Here is a 24,856-nt window from a genome sequence, read left to right on the forward strand (position 1 = left end):
TGCTCTTTTCCTACATTCACATCTTCAATTGATTTAAAATTGCTTGTATTTTTACTTCTGTGCTATTTTCATGACACGTATATATTAAGTCTACTAGTTATATTTTAAGAAATAAAACACAATGGGTAATAAAATGAAATGAACTGAAATTCATTTATTTGTTATATGTAGACAATTAAATAACTCTTAAATGACAAGTCAATACACATAACGCAATACACATAGTACTTGATCTCTATTTACAAAATATTGGTTATATTATATAATATTATAATGAGAAAAAATATCTCACATTTTAAAAATATATGCTCACACTAGTAAAAATTTATCAATGAATCTGACATATGGAAGGATATTCCACAAACTGGAGAGGATTCTCGCTTAAAACCACTTACAATATAAGTGTTCACCATAATTACACGGAAACTTTCACGATTTTCGAAAAAAAACAAGCCACAAGCTGTATCAGTGCCCTTTTAACTTCGAACTACAAACGTAAATAGACGCCATTTTTCTTTTAATCCATTCATAGCTTTTTTTCGGTGATGCCAACAATTAATCTGGCTTCCCATCAAATTCAACATGAAAACCATCAGAAATCTACGTACCTACCATTAAATTTTCCATTAAACAGAGTTTTTATTAATATAGAACAATATTTTTTTTTGTTAATGAGCTTTATTAATATATGATGTTCTATTAAAAATCAATATAATATGTCATATAATCAATACTTCTTATATAATTTATTTTAATAAATTGTCATCATCAGAAACTAATTTCACCATGACTTTGTACGTTTCTTTTGAACCAATTTAATTTTTGACGTTGATGGAAATTCTAAATTGTCGCAACATTTTCTAGTTAAGTTTAAGTCACATCGCTTAAATAATAAGTATTTAGATATATTATTGTCATAAAATGTTTAAAATGCTGTAAAGTAGATTGATTTTAACCTTTTCGATAATTTTCAACAACGCCCAAGCTACTAAAAAATCCACTAACCACTAAAAGCCATTTTTGATAACTAAGACAGCGGTCCAAATTACGAGATTTTGTGGAAAATCCTCTAAGCTAGCAACACTGCTTTTTGTTTGTAAAATGTGCGAGAGGGACACCACCACTTAATAATCATTCTCTTTTCAGACCGTTTTTCCTTACATCTTTTGCTATTTAAAAATAAACTTTAAGCCATAGGGATAAAGTATATTTTTAGTTTTTATGTCAAACGAAGTAAGCACTCCAGTTAGAATAGTAACTCTATGGTCATAGCTATGCTAGGCACCATAGATAATACATTTAGGGCACTTACAAGTTGAAAACAAAACAAGTGAAAGTTCGATGTTTGATATCAAAGTCCAAGGGCGCAAAAGTTCAACGCATTATTTCGTAAAATTAAAAAAAATATACAAAAAGGCGTGTCACTTATTACTACATTAAGCACCGTTAAGATTTATATTAAAAATTTGTGAACTTAAGAATCTGTTAATAAATAGCGGCGGCAGAACTAACAGTGTTAAACCATTGTTTACTAAAGTTTTTATTCTATCTCAGTCGTGTAACGGAGACGTAAGGTAAGTTGATTAAATCATTAACAATAGAGCGTGCATAGTCTTATTTCTTCGATAAATATTATGTATCTTCAATACATTATGCACGAACTTCTATACGATAACGACAGTGAATTTTATATTAAAACCTTTGTAACTTTATTTACCTTATGCAATTTAATTTACATAATTAGCTGATAATTTTTCTTACAATAAGTAATAATTCGTTATCATTGTACACTGTATGTTAATTTATTTGTGTTCTAAATAATAAAACCTGCATAGCGGCTTAGTTAAATGTTTTTAAAATTTACATTCACGTATATTAGTTACTAATTTTTAAAGTCTGTGAGCCTTGTCTGTAAATGTCACAAGTAAATTGTTTAAGAATGCAACTGTAAATTTACTTGATTTTGTTTAATTTGTAATTAATAATAATTTCGGTATCTTTAGGAAGTAGATTGTCCAATCATAACTATTAATAAAGAAATAAAAAAATTACACATTCTAATATTGATTTGATGTGTCAACACAGTTGACCAATAGCATTTAAAACTATTTATTAGATAATATGAGTTCATTGCCCACTTGAAGATATGACACTATCAAACTCAGTCAACGTCACAATGTGCATGACAATGCTCACCTTGAGACACAAGATTGAGGGCTCAAACCGACAGACTATTAACATTAAGCTCCCCTCACCTAAAGCCTGCAAATATATGAATATTATTTGTAGATCAAAATGTCGAATACATTGAGACGTACTGCACAACAATTGTTGAAGACACACAAGTATGCAACTGCAACATCAAGTATAAGGCAAAAAACAGTAGAAAAAAACATTCTGACATCTGTCTACAAGGATATTCCTGTGACAAATATGACTATCAATGATTTTGTTTGGCAAAATTTGGATAGATGGCCCGACAAGACTGCTACAGTAAGTATATAACAATACTTATATTATGAAGGAATACTAATTCACATTCCGTTGCTACATTTACATGCTCATCTTAAATCAACCTGAAGACATAAATACCAAGTATTTGTGTATTATCTTGAGTTAAAATTAATATTTTGTTTAGAAATTTATCAAGTTTTATTAAAAATAGATGGGTTTGGAAACACTAATAACCAAATAGAAGCTATACAAAAAGCATTTTATTTCAGTTAATTACCAAACTAATTTCTGTGGTGCAATCTTTTAAAAAGTATATCGTTGCAATTGTTTGAGTTGTTTTCATAACTTCAATTAGATGGATAAGTAAATATTGTAATGAATACAGATACAATAAAAAAAACTGGGTTAAAATATTGTGGGTCCTTGTGGGTAGATTTAAAGATTCTGCATTTTTCTGCTGTCAACTAGTCGTTTGTTCCAGCTTAAAAGCTGGTAACAGTTTTTACACATTTTAATTGTGACTTAAACGTGGTGATTCAAGGTGGGTGTTAGCATTCAATGTCCATAGACTGTTAATTCAATGCCTAGCTAGAGAGCTTGGTATACAATCTGTCTTCTTACTGGTGGTAGGACCTCTTCTGAGTCCGCGTGGGTAGGTACCAGCACCCTGCCTATTTCTGCCGTGAAACAGTAATGCGTTTTGGTTGGAAGGGTGTGGCAGCCGTTGTAACTTGAGACGTTAGAACTTATATCTCAAGGTGGGTGGCGCATTTACGTTGTAGATGTCTATGGGCTCCAGTAACCACTTAACACCAGGTGGGCTGTGAGCTCGTCCATCCATCTAAGCAAAAAAAATAAAAAAAATGTCTAGCTTGGAACTCCAGGGGACGTTTTGCTACAGAAAATTTACACATTAGTTTATTGGTTCTTCATTCTGCTTACTGCAATACACTACTGTGGTTAAATAACTTTGATTCTGCAAGAGCTGTGTTTTTAATTACTGCTGCCTTGTTTTTTAATTGAAGAAAAAAAGTGGACTTTGGTTCAAGTTCTTTTTTGAAGGCCTTTGCACTTCAATAAATTTGTTGGTTCAATAGAAAATCATTGAGTTGGAGGTGGTAGCTGAACCGTTTAAAATATATCTTTCGCTCTACAACCCGCGATCTAATCATGTATTAGACAGAACTCAACCGAAGCAGGCAGGAGGGCAAAGTGATATTTGGCAGAGAGTGTAAAATGTGTGTAAACTAAGAGGGCGGCACTGAAAATTTCGGGAATTCACGAAGTGACACAACATTACTATTTAAAAATGTATTTATTGCTTTTCGAAGTATTCTCCGCGAAATTTGACACATTTTTCCATACGATGGAACCAATCATTGAAGCAACCATTCCATTCGGAAGTTGGGGTCTCCAAAATGGCCGTTTTGTAGGCGTCCACAGCTTCTTCAGGTGATGAAAATCTCTGTCCACGCAATTTATTCTTTATTTTAGGGAAACTATAGAAATCATTAGGGCTTAGGTCGGGGCTGTACGGCGGATGGTCTAATAATTCTATGTTTTCTTGCTCTAAAAACTCTTTTGTTCTGTGCGCGGTGTGAGAACTCGCATTGTCGTGATGGAGGATGATGCGGCGGTTGCAGTTCTCTTTATGGAGTTCAGAAACGACCTGTGTCAAACAAATGCTAGCATACCATTCTGCATTAACCGTTCTTTGTCCCTCAAGAGGAATAGTCGTAACATGGCCGGTTTTGGAGACAAACGTGGCCACCATTTTTTTTGCAACACTCCGTGAACGAACAATTTTTGTTGGCTTTAACTCATTTTCTAACACCCAAACTCGTGACTGGTTTTTTGTTTCGGGTTCGTACGCGTATATCCAGGATTCGTCACCTGATACAATGTTGTATACAGCATTTGAGGATCCTGCGTGGAATCTTTCGAGAGTTCTGACGCACCAAGTAACGCGAGCCGCTTTTTGCTCTTCACAGAGCGAATGCGGTATCCATCGGGAAAACAACTTTTTTACACCTAATTGTTCATGCAAGATTATTTGTATTTGACTCATGCCAATGTCTAAAGTTGCCTGAATTTCGCGGTATGTCACATGTCGATCTTCCTCAATCAGCTTACGCACAGCATCAACGTTTTCTTGGGTGACTGCAGTTTTTGGACGACCTTGACGGGGATCATCACTGAGCTTGACACGTCCACGTTGAAACTCAGCAAACCAGCGATAAATTGTGGTTTTGGATGGGGCTTCATCACCAAATGCAGAAATCATCCGGTCAACACACTGTTTTTGTGTTAAACCACTTCGAAAGTCATAATAAATCATCGCTCTTGAATTTTCTCGAGTCAATTCCATTTTCTCAACGACTAAACAAGTTTGACAAAACCTCGTGACAAGACCGAGAATCTTTTTTTAAATAAATAAATGGTATTCGATTTTTAAAACCAAGGAGTTTTCAATTAAAAAGATTTTAATATGACAGGAACAGTGGAAATATTCCATTCCCGATACATTTAGTGCAGCCTAGTAGTTTATATGAGAGGAAAGAGTGGGACTAGTATTCGGGTGATGGGGATAGTTAATCCCGGTCACAGCTGGGCAACCAAATAGAAAGGCGCTCCCTCTATCACCGCCTTTGACCACTGTGCACACCAGCACAATACAGTGGAATTAAATATTTACATTTTTACATATCCGACCCAGGCGACGGGACAAAGCAAAGCCGCCGTCACCCAAAACATGTCTTGTCGGTTCCCCAGGATCCACTCTCGGTGCTTTTAGGTACCTCAATCACCGGTCACCGTTCTCGTCGAACTCGTCAGAAGAGTCAGAAGAGTTCGGCGTGCTAACTAGCCCATAGACACAACCTACTGAGTTTCTCGCCGGATCTTCTTAGTGAGTCGCGATTCTGATCCGGTAGTAGATTCAGCGAAGCACTGCTCATGCTAGGGCTAGTGTTAGCAATTCTCTCAGGTTGAGCCCGTGAACTCACCTACCAGTCCGCGCGAAGTTGGAATAGCCCCCCTTATGCTACCAACGATTAGGTACGGAAAATAATACATTTTTTAGCCATCAGTAACAGTCCATTTTTAAGTGAATTTTATCAGGCTAATATTTTCGGTACTTCAGGCTTCATTATTTAAGCCGATAAGGCTAAGTGAAGATAAGACAATTCACTAAAGACACGCGTGCTACTGACGAATACAATGTTTTGAAATTGTACTGCTCTTTTTTTCTAAACTTTGTGTGCATACATGAATTATAAAAAAAATCCTTTAGTTTTTGCCAATTAAATTATTATTCAGTACTTATGATTATTAACTACCAGGATACTTATGATTACTAAAAATTGGGATTCTTCTGGGTAATCAAGATGAAACCTGAAATCACCAAACTATTAAATTGCTGCTAGTTCATTCATACTGTGTCCAGATAAACGTAGACTTTTATTAATTTTTTTTATAAATTTTGAATGCGTTTTGAATGAGGTTAAACTGTAAAAGTTTGCTGTAATCAAATCGAATATCATTAAGATTTTAATAATTAAATTAACATTAGACTGTTCAAGATTGAATTCATATATTTTAATAATAAGGCTTCTGTTTAAAAAAATCTAGACCTTTAATTATTAATATTTTTTACACAAAACCAACTAATAGTGGAACGTAAGGTTTTCGTCTTCACAATAGCAAGATTCCAGATGTTAGTACAGAAAACATTGACAACTAAAAAAGCGTCATTAAAGCGTAAAAGTAGTTTAAATTATGCCTTTTTTTTTTAACGCTGGGGAATCCATTTACGGATACCCGGTCGAGGGGGGTAACGGACAGTTTTAATTATGCTTAGGACTCGTCAAATTCGAAAATCCTAAGATCATTCAGCACGATCCTTGGCTTCTCTCATCCAGCTTTTGCGGGCCACCCTGCATAGATCGTCACTCCACCGAGCCTGAGGGCGTCCTGTACTACGTTTGCCAATTCGCGTTATCCATCCAAGAACACGTTTACCCCAACGGTTATCGGTTATACGGCTAATATGTCTAGTCCATTGTCACTTCAGCTTATCGTTCGTCGTGGCCTAAAGGATAAGACGTCCGGTGCATTCCTATCTAGCGATGCAACGTTGTTCTACTCCCGCAGGCGTGTATCAATTTTTCCAATGAAATACGTACTTAACTATGGGCTCCAGTAACCACTTAACACCAGGTGGGCTGTGAGCTCGTCCACCCGTATAATCAATAAATAAAAAAAATGTCGATAACTTTGGTTCACCTTTGGTCCAACTTTGGATCACCTAATACTGGTACTAAGATTATTGTTGTTCGCAATCACGCCAGAGTAAAATTATAAATTCGCATAAATTTTTGCGGAACTGATGACCCTACGTTGTGAGCCAACACAAGTCAGTCGGTTTAGTCTATGTATTCGGCAAGCATGCGTTTTGTGAACTTCGGCAATATACAATAGGCAAATGTTTTGATCTGTCCATTTATGCTAAATATATAAAAGTGTGTAGACTCGTAGTTCTTAACTATAATAACACTCGAATGTATCGTAAGAGACATATAGTCTTACAAACAAGAAAAAAAAAATCGTCCCAGTTTCGTAACGTGAGAATTTATTGAATTTACTAGACAATGCTACATAGCTTAGTTGGATGTATTATTCTAGCATTTGAAAGTACCCTTAGTAGATACGTTTTTTCTTATCCACACTGTATGGAAAGGAAGGAAATACGAAAAAAAAAACCATTATGGTGTAAAGTGTAGTCCTAAGATAATTCTCAAGGTGTCCCCACGTCTCTAGTAAAAACTAACATGATAAAATCATGATAATAGAATGTTTTGATACCTTCTTGTCTATTATGATAAGCAAGCAATCGTGAATTTTCGGTTGAATAATTTGAGTCATTCTAAATGTATAGATTTTAATTTAACATCTTAAAATAGGCGGTGGCATTCATATTATGTCATTGGGCTATAGTTACCGATTAAGTACGAACAAAGAACTCATTGCTTCATTTCGCGATAAATATTTATTAAACTGAATCAAGTACTATGACTTGACACACGAAATGCTGTGAGACCCATTTGATTCTTCCCAGGTATGCGCGCTGACCGGTCACGGGTACACTTACGCCCAAACGCACAGGATGTCGGTAACATTCGCAGCGTCCTTACGATCGAAACTGAAACTGAAGAATGACGACAAAGTGGCGGTTATCTTGCCGAATTTACCAGAATATCCCTGTACATTGCTGGGCATATTGCAGGCTGGCTGTGTTGCCAGCATGATGAACCCAGTTTACACGTCTCGTAAGTAAAAAAATCGTGCATATTAGTGTCTTCACGACTGGCTTAGTGAACGATAAAAGGCAATGTACGCGAATAAATAGTATATTGTAAACGACAAAAAATTGCGAGAAAATTATGATTAACTAAATCAGATATTATGGGCATCCTAGTTACGGGCGATTCTAAAATGACCTATAAGATCTTAGAAGAATTAATCAAAGTAATATTTGAAGGAAATAAAATTGTCGACACAATACTTTTTATTCTCGTAAAATTGAGAATAGACATCGCATTATTGCATATCCCATTAACGGCTTCAGTTGCCATCGAAATTGAAACGCATAAGGCCTTTTTAATACGCTTTTATTAGCTTCAGACGTATGTATGTTAGTAACGGAATCTTTGAACATGATTTTGACCCCCTCAAAACGTTGAATTAACTCGAAATTTATATATTTGTATATTATACTTATTACGGACTGATGCCATTTCAATATTAAAAAAAATAACGGAAAAAATTTTTTTTGCTAAAAAATGAAAAATAAATATGTAATAGTTTAAAAAACTAAAAAAATACGCTTTTATAAAAAATCCAACTAAAAAATAGAAAATATCAGTAGTTATAAATATTTTATGAAAGATATGAGTAGAAGGGTTATTTTGATAATATCCTGAAAAGCACCCCATACTTTTTTTACAATAAAAGATTTTTTTCTTACATTATTATTAATTCAAATTTATTAAAATTTATTTTCTATTATTTAGTTGGATTTTCTATAAAAGCGTATTTTTTTTAGTTTTTTTAAACTATATTATTTATTAAAGAAAAGACTGATTCTTTCACAATGTTCTCGACACCAACACAGCATGTCAAAATTGAAATATTAAACATAATTTTCTTTTGTAGATGAATTAAAACGACAATTGGAGTTGATCGATTGTAAAGCTATCGTCAGTTCCAAAATATCGTACGCGAACATAAAACAGGCACTGGACGAGTTGAAAGTCAACGTGCCTATAATACTAGTCGACAACGAGGGTCTGCCCGAGGGCGCGATAAAATTCGCCGAACTAGCCGAAGACTTCAACGTCGACATTGACTGTTTGAAGTCCGTTCAGAGGGGTCCCAAAGACGTCGCGATCCTGCCGTTCTCCAGTGGAACCACGGGCTTCCCCAAGGCCGTGGTTCTCGATCACGGAGGCGTTGTCGCCTTGAACCAAATGATAATAGACCCGGAGATTGTTGTGATAGAAGAGACCACCGGTAAGTCTTTGGCTTACGTGCTTAAAAACTTTTTATAGGTTAAAAATGTTAAGTTTCGACTGATTTTGAAATATAATATGCTACGTTTAACGGTGCAGTGTTGAGATTAGATATACTATGTATTCATTTAGGAGTTTGTATAAAAATATTTTTTTATAGTGCAGTTTGGTTTATCGTAATCTTTAGGCGCCCATGATCCACATCTTTAATCGGATTGTTGTGTTCATCTCCATCGAAGCACTTTTTTTATTGCTCTTGTAGGTAGACGAGCATGCGGCCTAACTGATGGTGAGTGGCTACCGTCGCCCATGGACTTCAGCAATTCCATTTAATTGAACGTCAAATTTGACTAGTGTGACGGTCGCTAGCTTCGCTCGAAGAAGGTGACCACGCAGACCCACTCGTCTCGCGTCATGAGGTCCACCGTCGTAATCTCAATTATGTAATGGCTGGTCCATCATACAAACATCCGGTAGGCAGCGGCCTGGCTCTGCCCCTGGCATTGCTGAAGTCCATGGGCGACGGTAACCATTCACCATCAGGTGGGCCGTATGCTCGTCTGCCTACAAGGGCAATAAAAACAAAAAACAAACGTATGGCGACTGCGCGGCTTAAAATACACATTCTTTTTTTTTCAAACACAATAATAGCGGAACTTTATGTTTTATATTTTATTTCTAGTTTATGTTTGAAACAAACCTATAGATAATAACACATTGTGATGCGACTAAAGAATTTTCACGTTATTATTTAAATAAATTTACATACGTACAATCGAAATTAAAATAAATTTTAAAATTTTCACGCAAATAATTCTAGACACAAGCATTATTCGTATTGTCTTTCATTTGTTTTAATAAAATTAATTAATTAATATAAAAGATAAATTGACAATAACATTTAATAAATTAAAAATCGTTTTTGTATTCATTTAACAAGTAAACTGAATGATTCAATTAATTATACTAATTGATATTATAATTTCAATTATAAATATGCATATTAGTGGCTTTGTTTTTTCGTTTTCAATGCCTTCGCTCATTTGTTTTTGAAATTGTGTTAAAATTCTATACAATTATATTGGCAATAGGGACGATTTTAAGTATACTAATAATTCTTGACGAGCTTTAAAATCGAAAAAAGTTTTATTCAAATAAGCTCTTTACAGAAAATGCAGTTTCACTACAGAAGAGTGGGCAAGAAACTCATGGTTTGGGTTTCAAACAAAGTAACATTTAAAAATGGCGTAAATGTTTTAAATAAGGTACATAATGACGTAGCGTCCAAGTCGTTTGAATAAATCTCTGCATAATGTTCTTTACAAAAATCGCTTTTATGTATAGACTTGTGTAGTTTTCAGTATTATCTGTAGATTTTCTTTAGATATACATATATATATTTAAATCGGTCGTAGAACTGTAATTGTAATTTGTAGAAATATTTGTATCTTACGCGACATCCGTAACTGCATCCACATTCACTAATAGATATGTTCACTAATAGATAAATCTTTAGTGTTCTTTGTCTTTAGAACCCAATTTATGTTTGTTGTATAACATTTTAACGTATTTAGCACCCGGTAAGAAATTATTATTCCTAAGACAAACCAAAGCAAAGTTTATGTAGTTGTTTTTTTGCAGGATCATAATTTAATGTCAATGCTTAGATTTTTTCGACTTTAATTTTCATTTTTTGTATGTTGTACATTGCGTGCAATGAAAAATGTTGCAATGAAAAATGTACAATATGGTTTTTAGTATTGTCGTCTTAGAAATATTAAGTTCTTTTCGGTAAAGTTTTCAACACATGTAGTGAAGTATTTCGCAACTTTATACCACGCAGAATTATAGAGTCCCATTTCGAAGTTTTTCGGATTACGTCTTTAATTAAAAAAACGGACCTAGAACGACCCTTTTCAGCTACTCTTAGTAATCAGATGACCAGAAGTAAAGGGACAAAGCTATCCATCGGTCTCTTTCACTCCGTCCCCTTCCGTTACGAAGTTTAATCGATGTTTGCCAAAAAACACATTTTTCGAGTTGGGTCTTTATAATTCTAAAGGTGCTATTTGTAGATAGATCGCTTCGACGACGATAGAGGTGGTTGTATTTTAAGGCGAATTTATTTACTGTATAAATTCAAATTGAAAACGGAAGTTAGTCATGCGACGTAACTTTTTTATTTGCAGCAACACACCAGTCAGTGTTGCCAGCGATCTTGCCGTTTTTCCACATATTCGGTTTCAATTCCCTAATGATGAACCAAATGGCGCAGGGCGTGAAATTAGTCACGATGCCGTATTTCAAACCGGATCTTTTCCTGCAGACCATCGTGAAGTACAAGGCGGAAGTGCTCTTCATTGTTCCGCCGATGGGTAAGATAAATTACACAGCATTTATCATAGTTAAAACTGTTGAGAAAATGTATGTTCTAGCTTTGCTTTTATTATTAGCGTTGTAGACAGATGACCTTATGGACTGTGGCGGGTAGCCATCATACAACGCAAGATATTTGACAGATGCCTGAATCTCGCTTACGACATTTTCAAGATAAGCTTGCATATATACAAGTTCCGAACAACAACAGTCGGACCGTCGGTCTACCGAGCAAACATCACCCGCTCGGTGGAAGATAATCTCTTTGCCGTTTAAGCCTTCAAACTAAGGGAAAGGCAGGCATCTGTCAAATATCTTGCGTCATTTTATTTTTTCCTTACTTATACTGATAGTCTTAAGAGGCTATTTCAGCTTCTCCTTGACGTCAGTGATGGGCGTAACTAGTTACTTTTGTAATCTAATTAGTAATTAAACTACAAAATAATTTAATTATAATGTAATCTGATTATATAGTAATCAATTACATTGTAATTAGAATTACTTTGGATGTGAAATTAATTGAATACAATGTATTTAATTGCAATATAACTAAATTACAATCTAACCTAATTACATAGTAATCAATTACATCGTAAATCGTAATTACTTTGAATATAACACTTGTAATAAAAACACATATTTATATATATGATACATCGATTTTTAGATAGGTAGGTTTTATGTACTTCAATAAAAATAAATAGGTAAGGCTCACTTCATAGTGAACTAGAAAGGAAGGTGTGCGGAGTGGGGGACGACTTTGCTTATTACTTTTCGACTTTTTTTTGTTTTCGTACGCTACTATGATTAATTGTCCGAAAGCCAACCAACCGTCTGTCAGTCGAAATGTTTGAAAAAAGAGATATTAAAAGTAAGGTCAAGTGCGGTAGGCAGCGGCTTGGCTCTGCCCCTGGCATTGCTGAAGTCCATGGGCGACGGTAAACACTCACCATCAGGTGGGCCGTATGCTCGTCTGCCTACAAGGGCAATAAAAAAAAAAAAGTAATTTAAATTATAAATCAGCAAAATAATGTTGTTTAATTTAATCTGCCAATGATTAATTTAAAAAAAAGAACGTTAAATGATAAAAGATTATAAAAAAAGTATATTAAATGTGTTTCATTTTTGCGTTTGTCAAAAAAGTTATTAGTAGGACATTTTTTGTTAGGTTTCCTAACATAACATAACAGAATAATTATGTGATCAATTATCAGTAATTATAAGTAATTTGTTTCAAATACATAAGTAATCTGTTACAGTTAAAGTAATTAGATTAACTTATAATGGAATTACTTTATAACTGATTACAATAAGTACTCACTGTAATCAGTTACTTAAGTAACCTGTTACAAAGTATCTCAATTACCAATTACAATGTAACTGTAATTTGTAATTATTAATCTGATTACTTTTTGCCCATCACTGCTTGACGTGTAGGTGAGCTCACGGAGTTCAAATCGGGAGTGTTGCTAACACTAGCCCTAGCGAGAACAGTGCTTCGCAGAATTTACCACCGAATCGGAAACGCGATCCACTGAGAAGATACAGTGAGAAACTCAGTGGGCTGTGTCTATGGGGGCCATTTAGTGGTGCAGGGTGGTAGTTAGGCGAACAGATTCAACACAATCATTTTTCGTTAACAATGGCTATTATGTGTTACCAATGGTATTCGTGGGCACGTCTCTCATTACGTGACTTGACTTGTAATGCCTGCAGTGTTGCTTTATTACACCAGAACAGTTCACGATAATGATTCTAAGTTGTTTGCGGAGTTCATAGACGCCGTATTGTGAACGACGTTGCTTAATCTACAATGTAAGTGCGAAATGTACGTGATGTTTGGTATGTTTATCGTAACCTTCATAATATACCGGCTCGAATTAGGTATTAGGGGATATGTTGGTATTAAATAGGAGGGATTTTGTAATAGTAGGAGCTGATCGATTAAGTCTCACGTTACTAAAGCGCTTTTACCGCCATTCAAACAGCAAACGATACTGGCTTAAACAACTGATGGTAAAACCTCTTGTGAGTTCGCACGGGTAGGTACAACCACCCCGCCTATTTCTGCCGTAAAGTAGTAATGCGTTTCGGTTTGAAGGGCGGGGCAGCCGTTGTAACTATACTGAGACCTTAGAACTCAACTTCAAGGTGGGTGGCAGCATTTGCGTTGTAGATGTCTATGGGCTCCAGTAACCACTTAACACCAGATGGGCCGTGAGCTCGTCCACACACCTAAGCAATTAAAACAAAAACTAAGCTACGAAAACTAAAATGATTTACCGTATAAAATACGCTTGATTGTTAAATTTATCCCTCTAACCAGAATGGATGGTGAGTGGTTACCGTCGCCCCTGGACTTCAGCAATGCCATGGGCAGAGCCAAGCCGCTGCCTACCGATTTGCAACCTATTTGCATTAACTTAACTAAAACGTGAGTGCTTCGATGTTCAGAGGACGGTAACTTCTTCCGTCGTCCTCACAGTATACCCTATCATCATTTACATTCAATGGAATATTGAGAAGTATTCGCATATTCAACAGTCGTTGGATTATAATTAAGATCTGTTCCAAAATCAAACGTAAACTGAGAACTGTAGTATGTTTATTTTCGGCAGTGGTATTCCTGGGTAAGCATCCGGCGGTTAAACCTGAACATCTGGCCGCCGTCAAGGGCATGATCAGCGGAGCCGCTCCGCTCTCGGCCGCGGATGCTGCGGCTGTATTGGAAAAGAACGTGAGTTCTAATCATTCAACTACCGTCAAACGTTGATAAATCACCCGAATTTCTCCAAAACAGTTTCGAATATGACATATCCTTCTTCAAACGAGGCTGGTGAGGAGTACTTAACGGTAGGCAGCGGCTTGGCTCTGTCCCTGGCATTGCTGAAGGCCATGGGCGACGGTAACCACTCACCACCACGTGGGCCGTATGCTCGTCTGCCGACAAGGGCAATAAAAAAAAGAATAAAAATAAAATGAAAATATTCAGTTGGGTTCAGTTATCGAAGTGGAAACCGCAATGAATTACTTACTGTCTATAAAGTTATTCATTAAAAAAACAATTTGTTGTAAGTATTGTATTTCGTGAACAGGCAATGTAAAGCAAAGGCAGCGTCCTTTGATTTTTGATTGTCTATGACGGATAGGCTAGATCCATGGTGTTGTTAAAATGATGACGTCAGCGTCGTTGACAATTTTTGTTTACACGCCTAACATTATGGAAACAGTTAACTGTAACTAATCTTAGTTAACTAAATGGTAACGTTGAAATTTACAGCCTTCCCTTAAAGGGCACGGATAGTACAGTCAAAATATCGTATGAAGTATGCACTGACTGAAATTTCAAATTTTGTACTTTTCTGTGTTATCGTTTGAGGGCCATCTGACATCGTTTTCTTATAAGCTAACAATATTTTTTTCCTTAATCTTCAGCCCTTTAATACCCACTGCTGGGTATAGGTCTCCCCTTTTTTCCACCCCTTCGTCCTGACTATGTCATCGGTCCATCGGGCCATAGGTCTTCCGACACATCCACGATTTAATTTTGGCCACCATTCCCTTACTGTCTTACTCTATCTCTTATCATTTACAATTAAAGCTTACAAGAAAACCTTGAATTAATAATTTCGATTATAACGTACATACAATGCATTCAATGTATTATAAACGATATTAAAATTCAAAATGTTGATAGTAAGTTTATAATTAAAGCTAATTTTCGTGAGGAGACAAAACAAAACGAACGTAACGATTTCTTTTTATCATTGAGCAATTAAGTTGGCAGACGATAATGAAATAATAGAAACAAAATGAATAATGTTTTGTATCTTTTTACTTCAAATGTAGACGGCTGTGGTCAAGAGATTACAGGAGTTCATGGTGATAACTACATTGGTGTGGCTTGGGACATGAGGTCGAAGCCCTTATTTAGTTTATAAGTGTTTAAGCCTAAAGGATAAGAATGTTCGAATCTCAGGCGGGTTTTCTAATGAAATACGTACTCAACAAATGTTCTCGATTGACTTCCACGGTGAAGGAATAACATCGTGTTTTAATAAAAATCAAATCCGCAAAATTATAATTTGCGCAATTACTGGTGGTAGGACCTCTTGTGAGTCCGCGCGGGTATGTACCACCACCGTTGTAGATGTCTATGGGCTCCAGTAACCGCTCAACACCAGGTGGGTTGTGAGCTCGTCTAAGCAATAAAAAAAAATATTATGATAGTTAACCGTGCATGCTCACTAGCATACGAGAGAACAGTACAATAATAAAGCTATAAAAGTCGCAGGTGTACTGTGATATCATTTATCCCAATCGACCGACCTGGGACGTATCATCTAAGAAATTGACTGATTGGCCTGTACTGAAACTTATGAAATGTTATCTGTTTGTCAAGATGACAGAAAATGAATAAGCCGCTTTTGTCAACCCTAACGTCTCACCCTCTCATTTTGAGCACTCTGGATCCAAACCAGCCTTTAGGTTAAGGTAGTTTTCATGTTAATTTAGAGTTTTTGTTTTATTATTATTATTATTTGATTTTTTGTTTTTTATTATTATTATTATTGTTTTTGTTTTAGTCCGAGATTAGTTATTATTTTTATTTAATTTTAGTATAAATGAAATGTTAATGCAATGTAATTAAGACGTGTAATATGGATGTAAAATCTGAAGTAAATTAAATAAATAAAAAAAATAGGGCTGGTCCTACTGGAATTACTATGCTCACCAAGAATCGCCATAAAACCAATGAGTTGGGTTAGTGTTCGATGAAATTTGGACACGACAATGTCCGTTATATTAATCAATTAATATGAAAAACTCTCGGGATCAAAGTTTTCTTTTTATCATAGTAGGCATCGATTACGTTATTATCCGGACACGCTGTCCAGATAGGACGACCCCTCGCACTTGAGTTTATCTTAATAACGTTGCGCCCGTATTGATGATAATATAACAATTTATTATATCTTATCGAATTATGAAAGGTCCAAAGTCTTGTTGTACTTGTAGCTCTGTATCGCTCGTCGATTGATGATAATGTTTATTTTTATTAGCTTAGGCGAGAACTATATTAAAACTAGTATCGACCTTGGGAGCAAGGGGTACGTTAGGATTTTTTTTTGGTATCTTAAACTATCTTTATCTTTCTTAAACTGGCCACACCTTACATGGGCGGGTGAACCAGTGTGCTTAGTGCGAGTTTTCTAACGTTCTTTATAGCGTAAATGTTAACTCAAATTTGTATGCAGTTGAAACAGCGCCCCTAGCGGCAAACGCAGGTAAACGTTTTAACTCTTTGGGGCTTACGACAAAGGGAAGATCTTCCACCAAGCGATATTGATATTGCTCGGTAGACCGACGGTCAGAATGTTGTTGTTCGGAACTTGTATATATGCGAGCTTATCTTGAAAATGTCGTAAGCAAGATTCAGGTATCTGTCAAATATCTTGAGTTCTGTGATGGCTACCGCCACAACTCCATACAAAATTGAGTTAACGTTTACGCTATCGAGAACGTTAGAAAACTCGGACTAAGCATACAGCTCACGGCCGGTTGGTCAAGGTTTTGTGTTAAGTGTTAACGGAGCTCATGGATAGACGTAACGTGTTTTCCGCCGCCCACTTTGAGGCATGAGGTCTAAATTATATCGTATAACGGTTGTGCACCCTTCAAACCATACCGCTATCTATATCTCTTCACTGTAGAAACAAGTGGGGTTTTGGTAGCTGCCCGTGTCGGAATTATGCGAATTACAATATTTGCTTTTTTGATTTTGATTAAGAGATCCTATTGCTTCATCGTGGAAGTCATCCGTTTGTATTTTGTCAGGAAAATCGGCACTTGCCTGCGGGTTTCGAACATCGACATATGCCTATCGGTCGATAACGGCCGTCTTATCCTTCAGGCCACGGCGATTTTAAATTTATTTCTCATTTGGCTCCACCCCTTGGCACATGCAATGATCATAGTGAGTTTTGTTTTGTTCCGAAACACTTTGTAATACTTTTGTATTGTGAGAAACGACATGATTTATTTATAATATATAACAACATTTTGAGATGCGTATCGTAGGCTGTTCACATCAATCTCTGTGCCTCTGGAGGTCGTGTAATGTGTCACCGTAATTAATTTCAAGAGTAATTATTTAAATCAAAAAGAGTTTCATTAGCGGAAAGTATGTATCGAGATCCGATATAAAGTGGCAATTGTTTTCCGACCTACCCGCATCTACGAATAAGTCATTTAAAGTTTTATTGTTTTTCTTGGGCTTACCCATATCAAAACCATATTTCTAATATTAATCATTCGCCGCATAATCGATTGTATGCAGTAAATTGAATGACATTATCAAATAATGTTTATTTTTTACACGTGGTGTAGTTTTAATGACCTCATCGTGTTAGATAAGCGTCCTCACGTCATTTAGGTTTTTTGTTGTTGTTATGTTGGCACTATGGCGCTTCCCGCTACAGAAAACTCTTGAAATGTTATTTTTTTCTTTTCCCTACCTATTCCCTGGTAGCCTAAGAGGCTATTCCAGTATTCCAGCTACGTCCGGACGGGTAGGTGAGCTCACTGGCTCAACCTGAGAGAACTAGCTAACACTAGCCCTAGCCAGAGCAGTGTTTCGCTGAATATACCACCACCAAACAAACACACCACTACCACGACCACAACCAATCGTATTATGACGAGTACACACGTCGTATCGGAGACCCGTTATTACGATCGCCAAATTAGTCTATCGAGAGGTGAAAGGTCATTTATCGTTGTAATAATTAAAGGTGCATTTTATTTAGTACTAGCTATGCTACCCGCGGTTATTGTCGTACCGCGGGTGACGCCGCGGGGCAAAGCTAGTCTTAAAAAGTAAGTAAGTAATTTACTCCTTATATCATCAGCTACCTGTCAGTGAAAGTCTCGTCAAAATCGGTCCAGCCGTTCCAGAGATTAGCCGGAACAAACAAACAGACAGACAGACAAAAATTGTAAAAAATATTATTTGGTTTTATGTACCGTATATATATTCATACACATGTAGTAAAAAGCGGTTATTTCAAAAGACACTTCAATTTTATTTATATGTATAGATTTGTAAATGTCTCCTCTCCTGTTAATTTGCAAAAATGTCGCTCAAACCAAATAGACTTTCAACCACTCGATATTGTTTACTTCCAGAAAAACATAATATTCCGGCAAGGTTACGGCCTGACCGAGACCAATGGAGCCGTCACTGTCGGTAGGAATGATGACACGAACCACGCGGCCGTTGGACACGTGCTAGGCAGCTGCGAGGTCAAGGTAGCTGACGTCAACACGCAGGAAGCATTGGGCGCGGGGCAGGTAGGGCTCACACATCAATAGTTAATATTCTTTTTTATTTATTTATTCAAGGCTTACTGGAGGCGCGGAGGCCTTTCCAGTTTCACCAGGACGGCGAGCAAAGGCTCTGTCAGAAGGGGTGGGATTAGCCTTTTTTTATAGCTTAGATGGATGGACGATATCACAGCCCACCTGGTGTTAAGTGGTTATCTACAACGCCAATGCGCCATCCACCTTGAGATATAAGTTCTAAGGACTCAAGTATAGTTACAACGGCTGCACCACCCTTCAAACCGAAACGCGTTACTGCTTCACGGCAGAAATAGACAGGGTGGTGGAACCTACCCGCGCGGACTCACAAGAGGTCCTACCACCAGTAAACAGCTGCACGAACGCTTCCGGAGGAGACCTGAGAACTCAAGAGCAACTGCTTCAAAATTCTTCTCCAAATTGTCCATATCAAAAGTAAATACATAAATCAAATGTAAACCTTGAGCTATCAGTAATTATGGTCGAATTTTGATCGTCACTTTGAACCTAGTATAAATAACGATTATAGATGGTATCCTTATTTGTTCGTAATCGAAGTTGTGGTTAATCTGATTAACTTCGTAAAGCCATCGTTTGCATACCAGTGAAGGCTTTTGTTATAGTACTGTTACGCGCTGAGGTTCGGGATAAATAAAACTTCCCCACTTAGATCCATTTACAATTCGTAATTCACTTCTTCCGCTTCGCTTCAAGTGATCCGCTCGCTGTTTCGCTTCAAGTAGATCCGATTACTAACTGCCTTCGTGTCATCTCTGCAATGCTTTAATAGTCGACACGAAATCTACAATTATCGAGAACATTCATGGCGAGACCAGTCGTTTCGATATGTGTTTCCGAAAATTGATAGTAGATGGCGTTACACTTCTCGAGCGTTCTCGATTTTACTAGTTCTTTTGATATTCGTTTCTGCTATTCGACGATAGATGGCGTTATTGGCGTAACACTACCATAGACGTAGGACAGGTGGCGCGCATGTTCTAGAACCTTGCAATTTACTAAAATGTAGCTTTTTTTTATCCGCAGGAAGGCGAGATCTGGTGTCGCGGCCCAAACCTGATGTCCGGTTATTATCTAGACGAAAAGTCCACCAGGGAGGTCATGACGGAGGATGGCTGGTACAAAACCGGAGACATTGGGAAGTACGACGAGAACAAATATCTGTACGTCACGGATAGACTGAAGGAACTCATCAAGGTATGTATCATTTTGTCTAACAAGTCACACAACGAGGCTTGTGGAGAGTACTCAACGGCAGGCGGCGGCTTGGCTCTGCCCCTGGCATTGCTGAAGTCCATGGGCGACTGTAACCACTCACCATCAGGTCGGCCGTATGCTCATCTGCCTATAAGGGCAATAAAAAAAAAGATAACGCAGCTACCCTGAAGCTTTCATGAAATTAGTTAATTGCATATCGTTATGATACAATTTGTTCATTTTGAGAAAACGGACAACAAACTTTTGTTGCTTGTACTTTTTTTCGTACATAACTCCTTCATCACATGCAATTTATAAAAATAGCCTTTAAATAAGGAGTTTTAAGGTCTATTAAGGCACATGACACCTAAAAATTCATAAATCTTAAAAATGGTATTTAACCCCTTCATCCATTCATGTCTTCAATTAATAATTACTTTATACAGGTCAAAGGTTTCCAAGTACCGCCTGCTGAATTGGAGACCGTCATCAGAACGCACTCCAAGGTTCTAGACTGCGCGGTCCTGGGCATACCGGACCCCGTAACAGGGGAAGTACCGAAGGCCTTTATAGTCCCTCAACAGGGTCAGACCCTCGACGCTGATGAGTTGTTAGAGTACGTCAACAGTAAAGTGGCCGTCTTCAAGAAGATCAAGGAAGTCCAGTTCGTGGAAGAAATACCCAAGAATTCGGCAGGTAAGATCCTAAGGAAGCAGCTGAAAGAAAAATATTGTTAGGATCTTGCTGGGTTCCCGCGTGCTCAACAAAAACTCCCTTATGACTGTCTGCCTTGTCTTCCTTTGTATTATAATAAGCTTTAGGTCTTTAAATAGAGAAAAAGAAGTTCACAAAGTTTTCAGTTTCCATAGCTGAAGACATATTATTATCGTCTTCTCGCATTAAAACTGTATAATCTCAAAACTTACTAATTTTACAGGAGAGTGTTTTAAAGGTTTAACATGTGATATTTTTAATATTAATCATCTTTGCAATACTTTTTTTTTTTACAAGTTACCTTATTTATCTGTCTTTTAAAGTAAGATAAAATTATGTATTAAATTTGTTAATAGTAGTAAAAGATAGGTAAACTAAAAAAAAAACTAAAACTAAACTATGCTCTTTTGACAGTATTTATGAAAAAAATACTGGCGATACCAAATGATTCTGCATATTAACTCAATTTCGAATATTTTTGGAAATTGTACACTTTTAATGCGAAAGGACGATATGTGAAACTCTATGACATAATATTATTAATAAGATGTTAATAATAATCATTTTATATACATAATTATAGTTTTTAAAAGTTATCATAAGATTAATAATTGTGTTTCAGAGTTATATGTATAAATTGGTTAATTTTTTTACGCCATTATGATTACTATGGTCTTAAGTCAATGTTAAGTATTTGGTATTAAATATATTTTTATATGATTTTTTTGTCGGCTGAATATTGTGTTAAATTGCGTATGTAATACTCAATGTAACATATTTTTATATTGATATTTTTTTACAAACACACATATCGAGGGGAGCCTTACACCCCTAGATAGGGTAAGGACTTTGTAATCAACAAAAAAAAAATTACAAATTTGCAGATTATATTGAAATGTTTTTCCATGATATTAAACTGATATTTTACATTTGATTTATTCTAACTATTACTAGCGTTCATCCACTGGTTGGAATTCGGTCAAAATCACTGAAACCACTATATGCATATTTAGATTCGTTTTATTAATGAATAATATTTCTTTTGCCTTTTTTTTTATTTTATGAAAACTGCCACTCATCAATAGATGTTAAACGAACAAAAAAGAAAGAAATCTGTTGAAAAAAAGCGCAATCTTTTCTTTTGAATTAAATAAAACTATTTTGTTCAATTTTTTTTTTATTATTGGTAACACCAAAGCTAGTGCAAAGACATGAAACAAAAGAAATGTTTTGACTTGTTTTTATAATATCGAATTATTATAGTCAATGAATGCGGGAAGCTATTCGGTCACAGGGTGTATTGAAAATATTTTGCGTAATCGAAGGCCGATTGATGGTAATTTTAGTGAGTCCTGACACGATAAAATAAAAAAATAAAAAACTCGATGGAAAAATTGTTTTTTTAAGTAATAGAAAAAGCTCGTGTTTAATCAACATGTCGTGGGGTGAAAGCCTAGTTAGTTTAAGCGACATCTTTGCACCTTTACTACATGAGAGCCATTTAAAGGTTAAATTTTGGAAAAGATAACGTAACCACAAAAACTTGCTCAGCTCTTTGAATGGGGTAAACTTAATTGAAGTTAAATTAAAAACATCGAATTATTATGATACCCTCTGGTTCCTAGCTTTGCTTCCATCATCATTTTTCCCGAATAGCATCAGCACTTATGATCCTTTATTAGAGAACAATCCCCTCCCTATCCAGTCAGTCCTATTCCTAATTCCACACAGCACGGTTGCTGTCATTGTCGTCGTAAATCTTTATATGTCTATTTCATTATTAAAATCTTTTTAAAAAAGATCTCTTCCTTTTAGAAGAAAGAGGAATCCGTATAACAGAGTTCTTGACACTTATAGTGTAGTATATATAAGTCATGTAATTTGTAATAAGAAAATTAGTATTAAACCAACATGAAGGGAGTCTCTTGTTCGAATGAAAACAACTCTCTTGTCCGAGTGTGGCGGGTAGCCATCATACAACGCAAGATAAGACAGATGCCTGAATCTCGCTTACGACATTTTCAAGATAAGCTTGCATATATACAAGTTCCGAACAACAACATTCGGGCCGTCGGTCTACCGAGCAAACATCACCCGCTCGGTGGAAGTTCTTCCCTTTCGTCGTTTAAGCCTCCTACACGAGTGTCGGTTTAATACTCCTCTATTATTACAAAATATATGACTTATATGTACTATACTACTACCACACATACTACACATACTAATACCAAAATTATCTTACCTCATTACCAAATTATCTTTCACCCCTCGATATATAAATTCCGATTATCCGAATATCGATATATAGCTTACCAGAGAGATCAGACAACAGTACTGGATTTAACGGTTGTACAGAACTAAATAAATGCATAGGATTGACATAGAGTCGCGTGGTATGGCTCATGTCAATCCCATTTAGTGTTGCCCGCATAAAAATCTTAAAAACTTGAAAATCGGAGCTGCCAGTATGAAAAAATCACTCGCTGCTGTCTGTGTATATGTGTAATAAACCATGTGCCTTGTTACTTAAATCATTTGCAATATTATAACTAGTCTGATAAAATTATAAGAAAATCGGTTTATTAACAGGTTTTATGAATGAAACTGATTGCATTATATAACTGTTGGGACCAATATTGTTAAGTTTTTTTTTTAAGTTTTATAAATATTAAAAGAATACATAACAATTGTTTTTTATTTACATTGACCTTTTCCTGTGCTATGTATGAAGTTCGTGGAGTGATATTTTATTTTTTCATCTTCAAGTAAACATGATTTAGATTTTAAGAAAGGAATACTTTACACTTTCAATAGACGTACCAATAATTAATGACCATCGTCAATATATCGATTGCCTAACTGACTGACTCGGTGGTACAGTAGCTAGCGCCCCTGTTTGCTTGCTCCTTGTCTGGGTGTTTAATACCTAAATATGTATATATTTAAAGTTATATAAGTGTGTATGTCAGTCTCTGGTACCCATAACACAGGGAATCCTAATTTGGGACCGGATGACTATGCGTGATTCTTTTCCAGTTATTTAGATTTATTAAATTATTCTGGTAAAGTTTGGAACAGACGGCCAATAATAATATTCAACAAAGTTCATTGTGGCCTAAAGGGAAAGAAAGCCACACGACATAATTGTATTAAGCAATGTGCTTATGCCATAAATTCTCTCTGGAAGGTATCGATCTTTCCAATGAAGCACGCTTTTAACAAACGCTCAAGAGCACCTTCCACTATGAAGGAATGATATCGAGTAAGTAATAAGAAGTTTTTTTTTTTTATTTCTTTGATTGGAAATCAATTACGAGGAATAGACTCCCTAATTACAGAAAAACTTTAAATAAAAACGAGTCTTTGATTGCCAATTTTTAAACAATTAGCCTTCACTTGTCCTAAATTGACGGACGTCATGATTGGCTTTATTCAAACGGATACTTTAGCTTATATTTTTATATATCAGTGTAAAACTCAAATGTCAGTTTTGGTTATGATCATAATTTTAATGGTTAACCTCAAAACCGAATATATTAATGCCCGTATCTTTAGACGATTCGTAAAATAGTCCTCCACTCTTAACTCATCCGATGATGCTCGAGAATTCCCTCCAAACTTACTCGAGTTTAGTATTTTTAGTCGACCATTTCAATATTCCTCAACTGTCCTCGAGTGAGGTAATAATGATGAAAATTTTATCAAGCTAGCATCAAACCCATAGAGTTCTGTAGTCTATGGTCATTGTTTAATGTCAAAGTCAAGCTGCCGCTGTCTGTTTGACACTAGATGAACTTGTTTGATGTTTTGGTTGCTGTGTTATTAGTAAATATGTGTGCGTGCGGTAAATCTGAAAGTGTATTATTTATTTTCTAACCTATTATTATTTAGATTTCGGATCTGGCTTTGTATTTTTATTCGCCGCTTTTGTGTGATTTTGGTTGCATCGTGTTGTTGAAGTGCTTTTCCACAACCACCAGTTTATTATTATATAAATAATATTATTATATAAATAAAACTTATAATCGCATTGACTTTATTTATCAGGTAGTAAGCAAAATATGACTTATGTAGGTAAATAAAATAAAGAGTTTCAAATGTCTAACCTCGAACTATTTACTTTATTAATAAATATTATCAAACTTAAATTATCAAAATACGCGGGA

At 35.9% G+C, this 24,856-nt stretch overlaps 1 protein-coding gene across 1 annotated transcript; it reads left to right on the plus strand.

Moving 5' to 3' along the window:
* The first annotated feature begins 1,260 nt into the window (after positions 1-1,260).
* LOC101746908 (probable 4-coumarate--CoA ligase 1) lies at positions 1,261-23,377 on the plus strand. Its single transcript, XM_012692189.4, has 9 exons — positions 1,261-1,574; positions 2,290-2,493; positions 7,571-7,781; positions 8,668-9,024; positions 11,213-11,398; positions 14,018-14,136; positions 18,588-18,752; positions 19,806-19,976; positions 20,423-23,377. Exons 2-9 carry the CDS (start codon positions 2,296-2,298, stop codon positions 20,711-20,713), a joined length of 1,698 nt encoding a protein of 565 aa, XP_012547643.2. The 5' UTR covers positions 1,261-1,574; positions 2,290-2,295; the 3' UTR covers positions 20,714-23,377.
* The last annotated feature ends 1,479 nt before the right edge of the window (positions 23,378-24,856 follow it).

This window comes from Bombyx mori, chromosome 18 (genome assembly GCF_030269925.1).
Source record: "Bombyx mori chromosome 18, ASM3026992v2".
Lineage (NCBI taxonomy): Eukaryota > Metazoa > Arthropoda > Insecta > Lepidoptera > Bombycidae > Bombyx > Bombyx mori.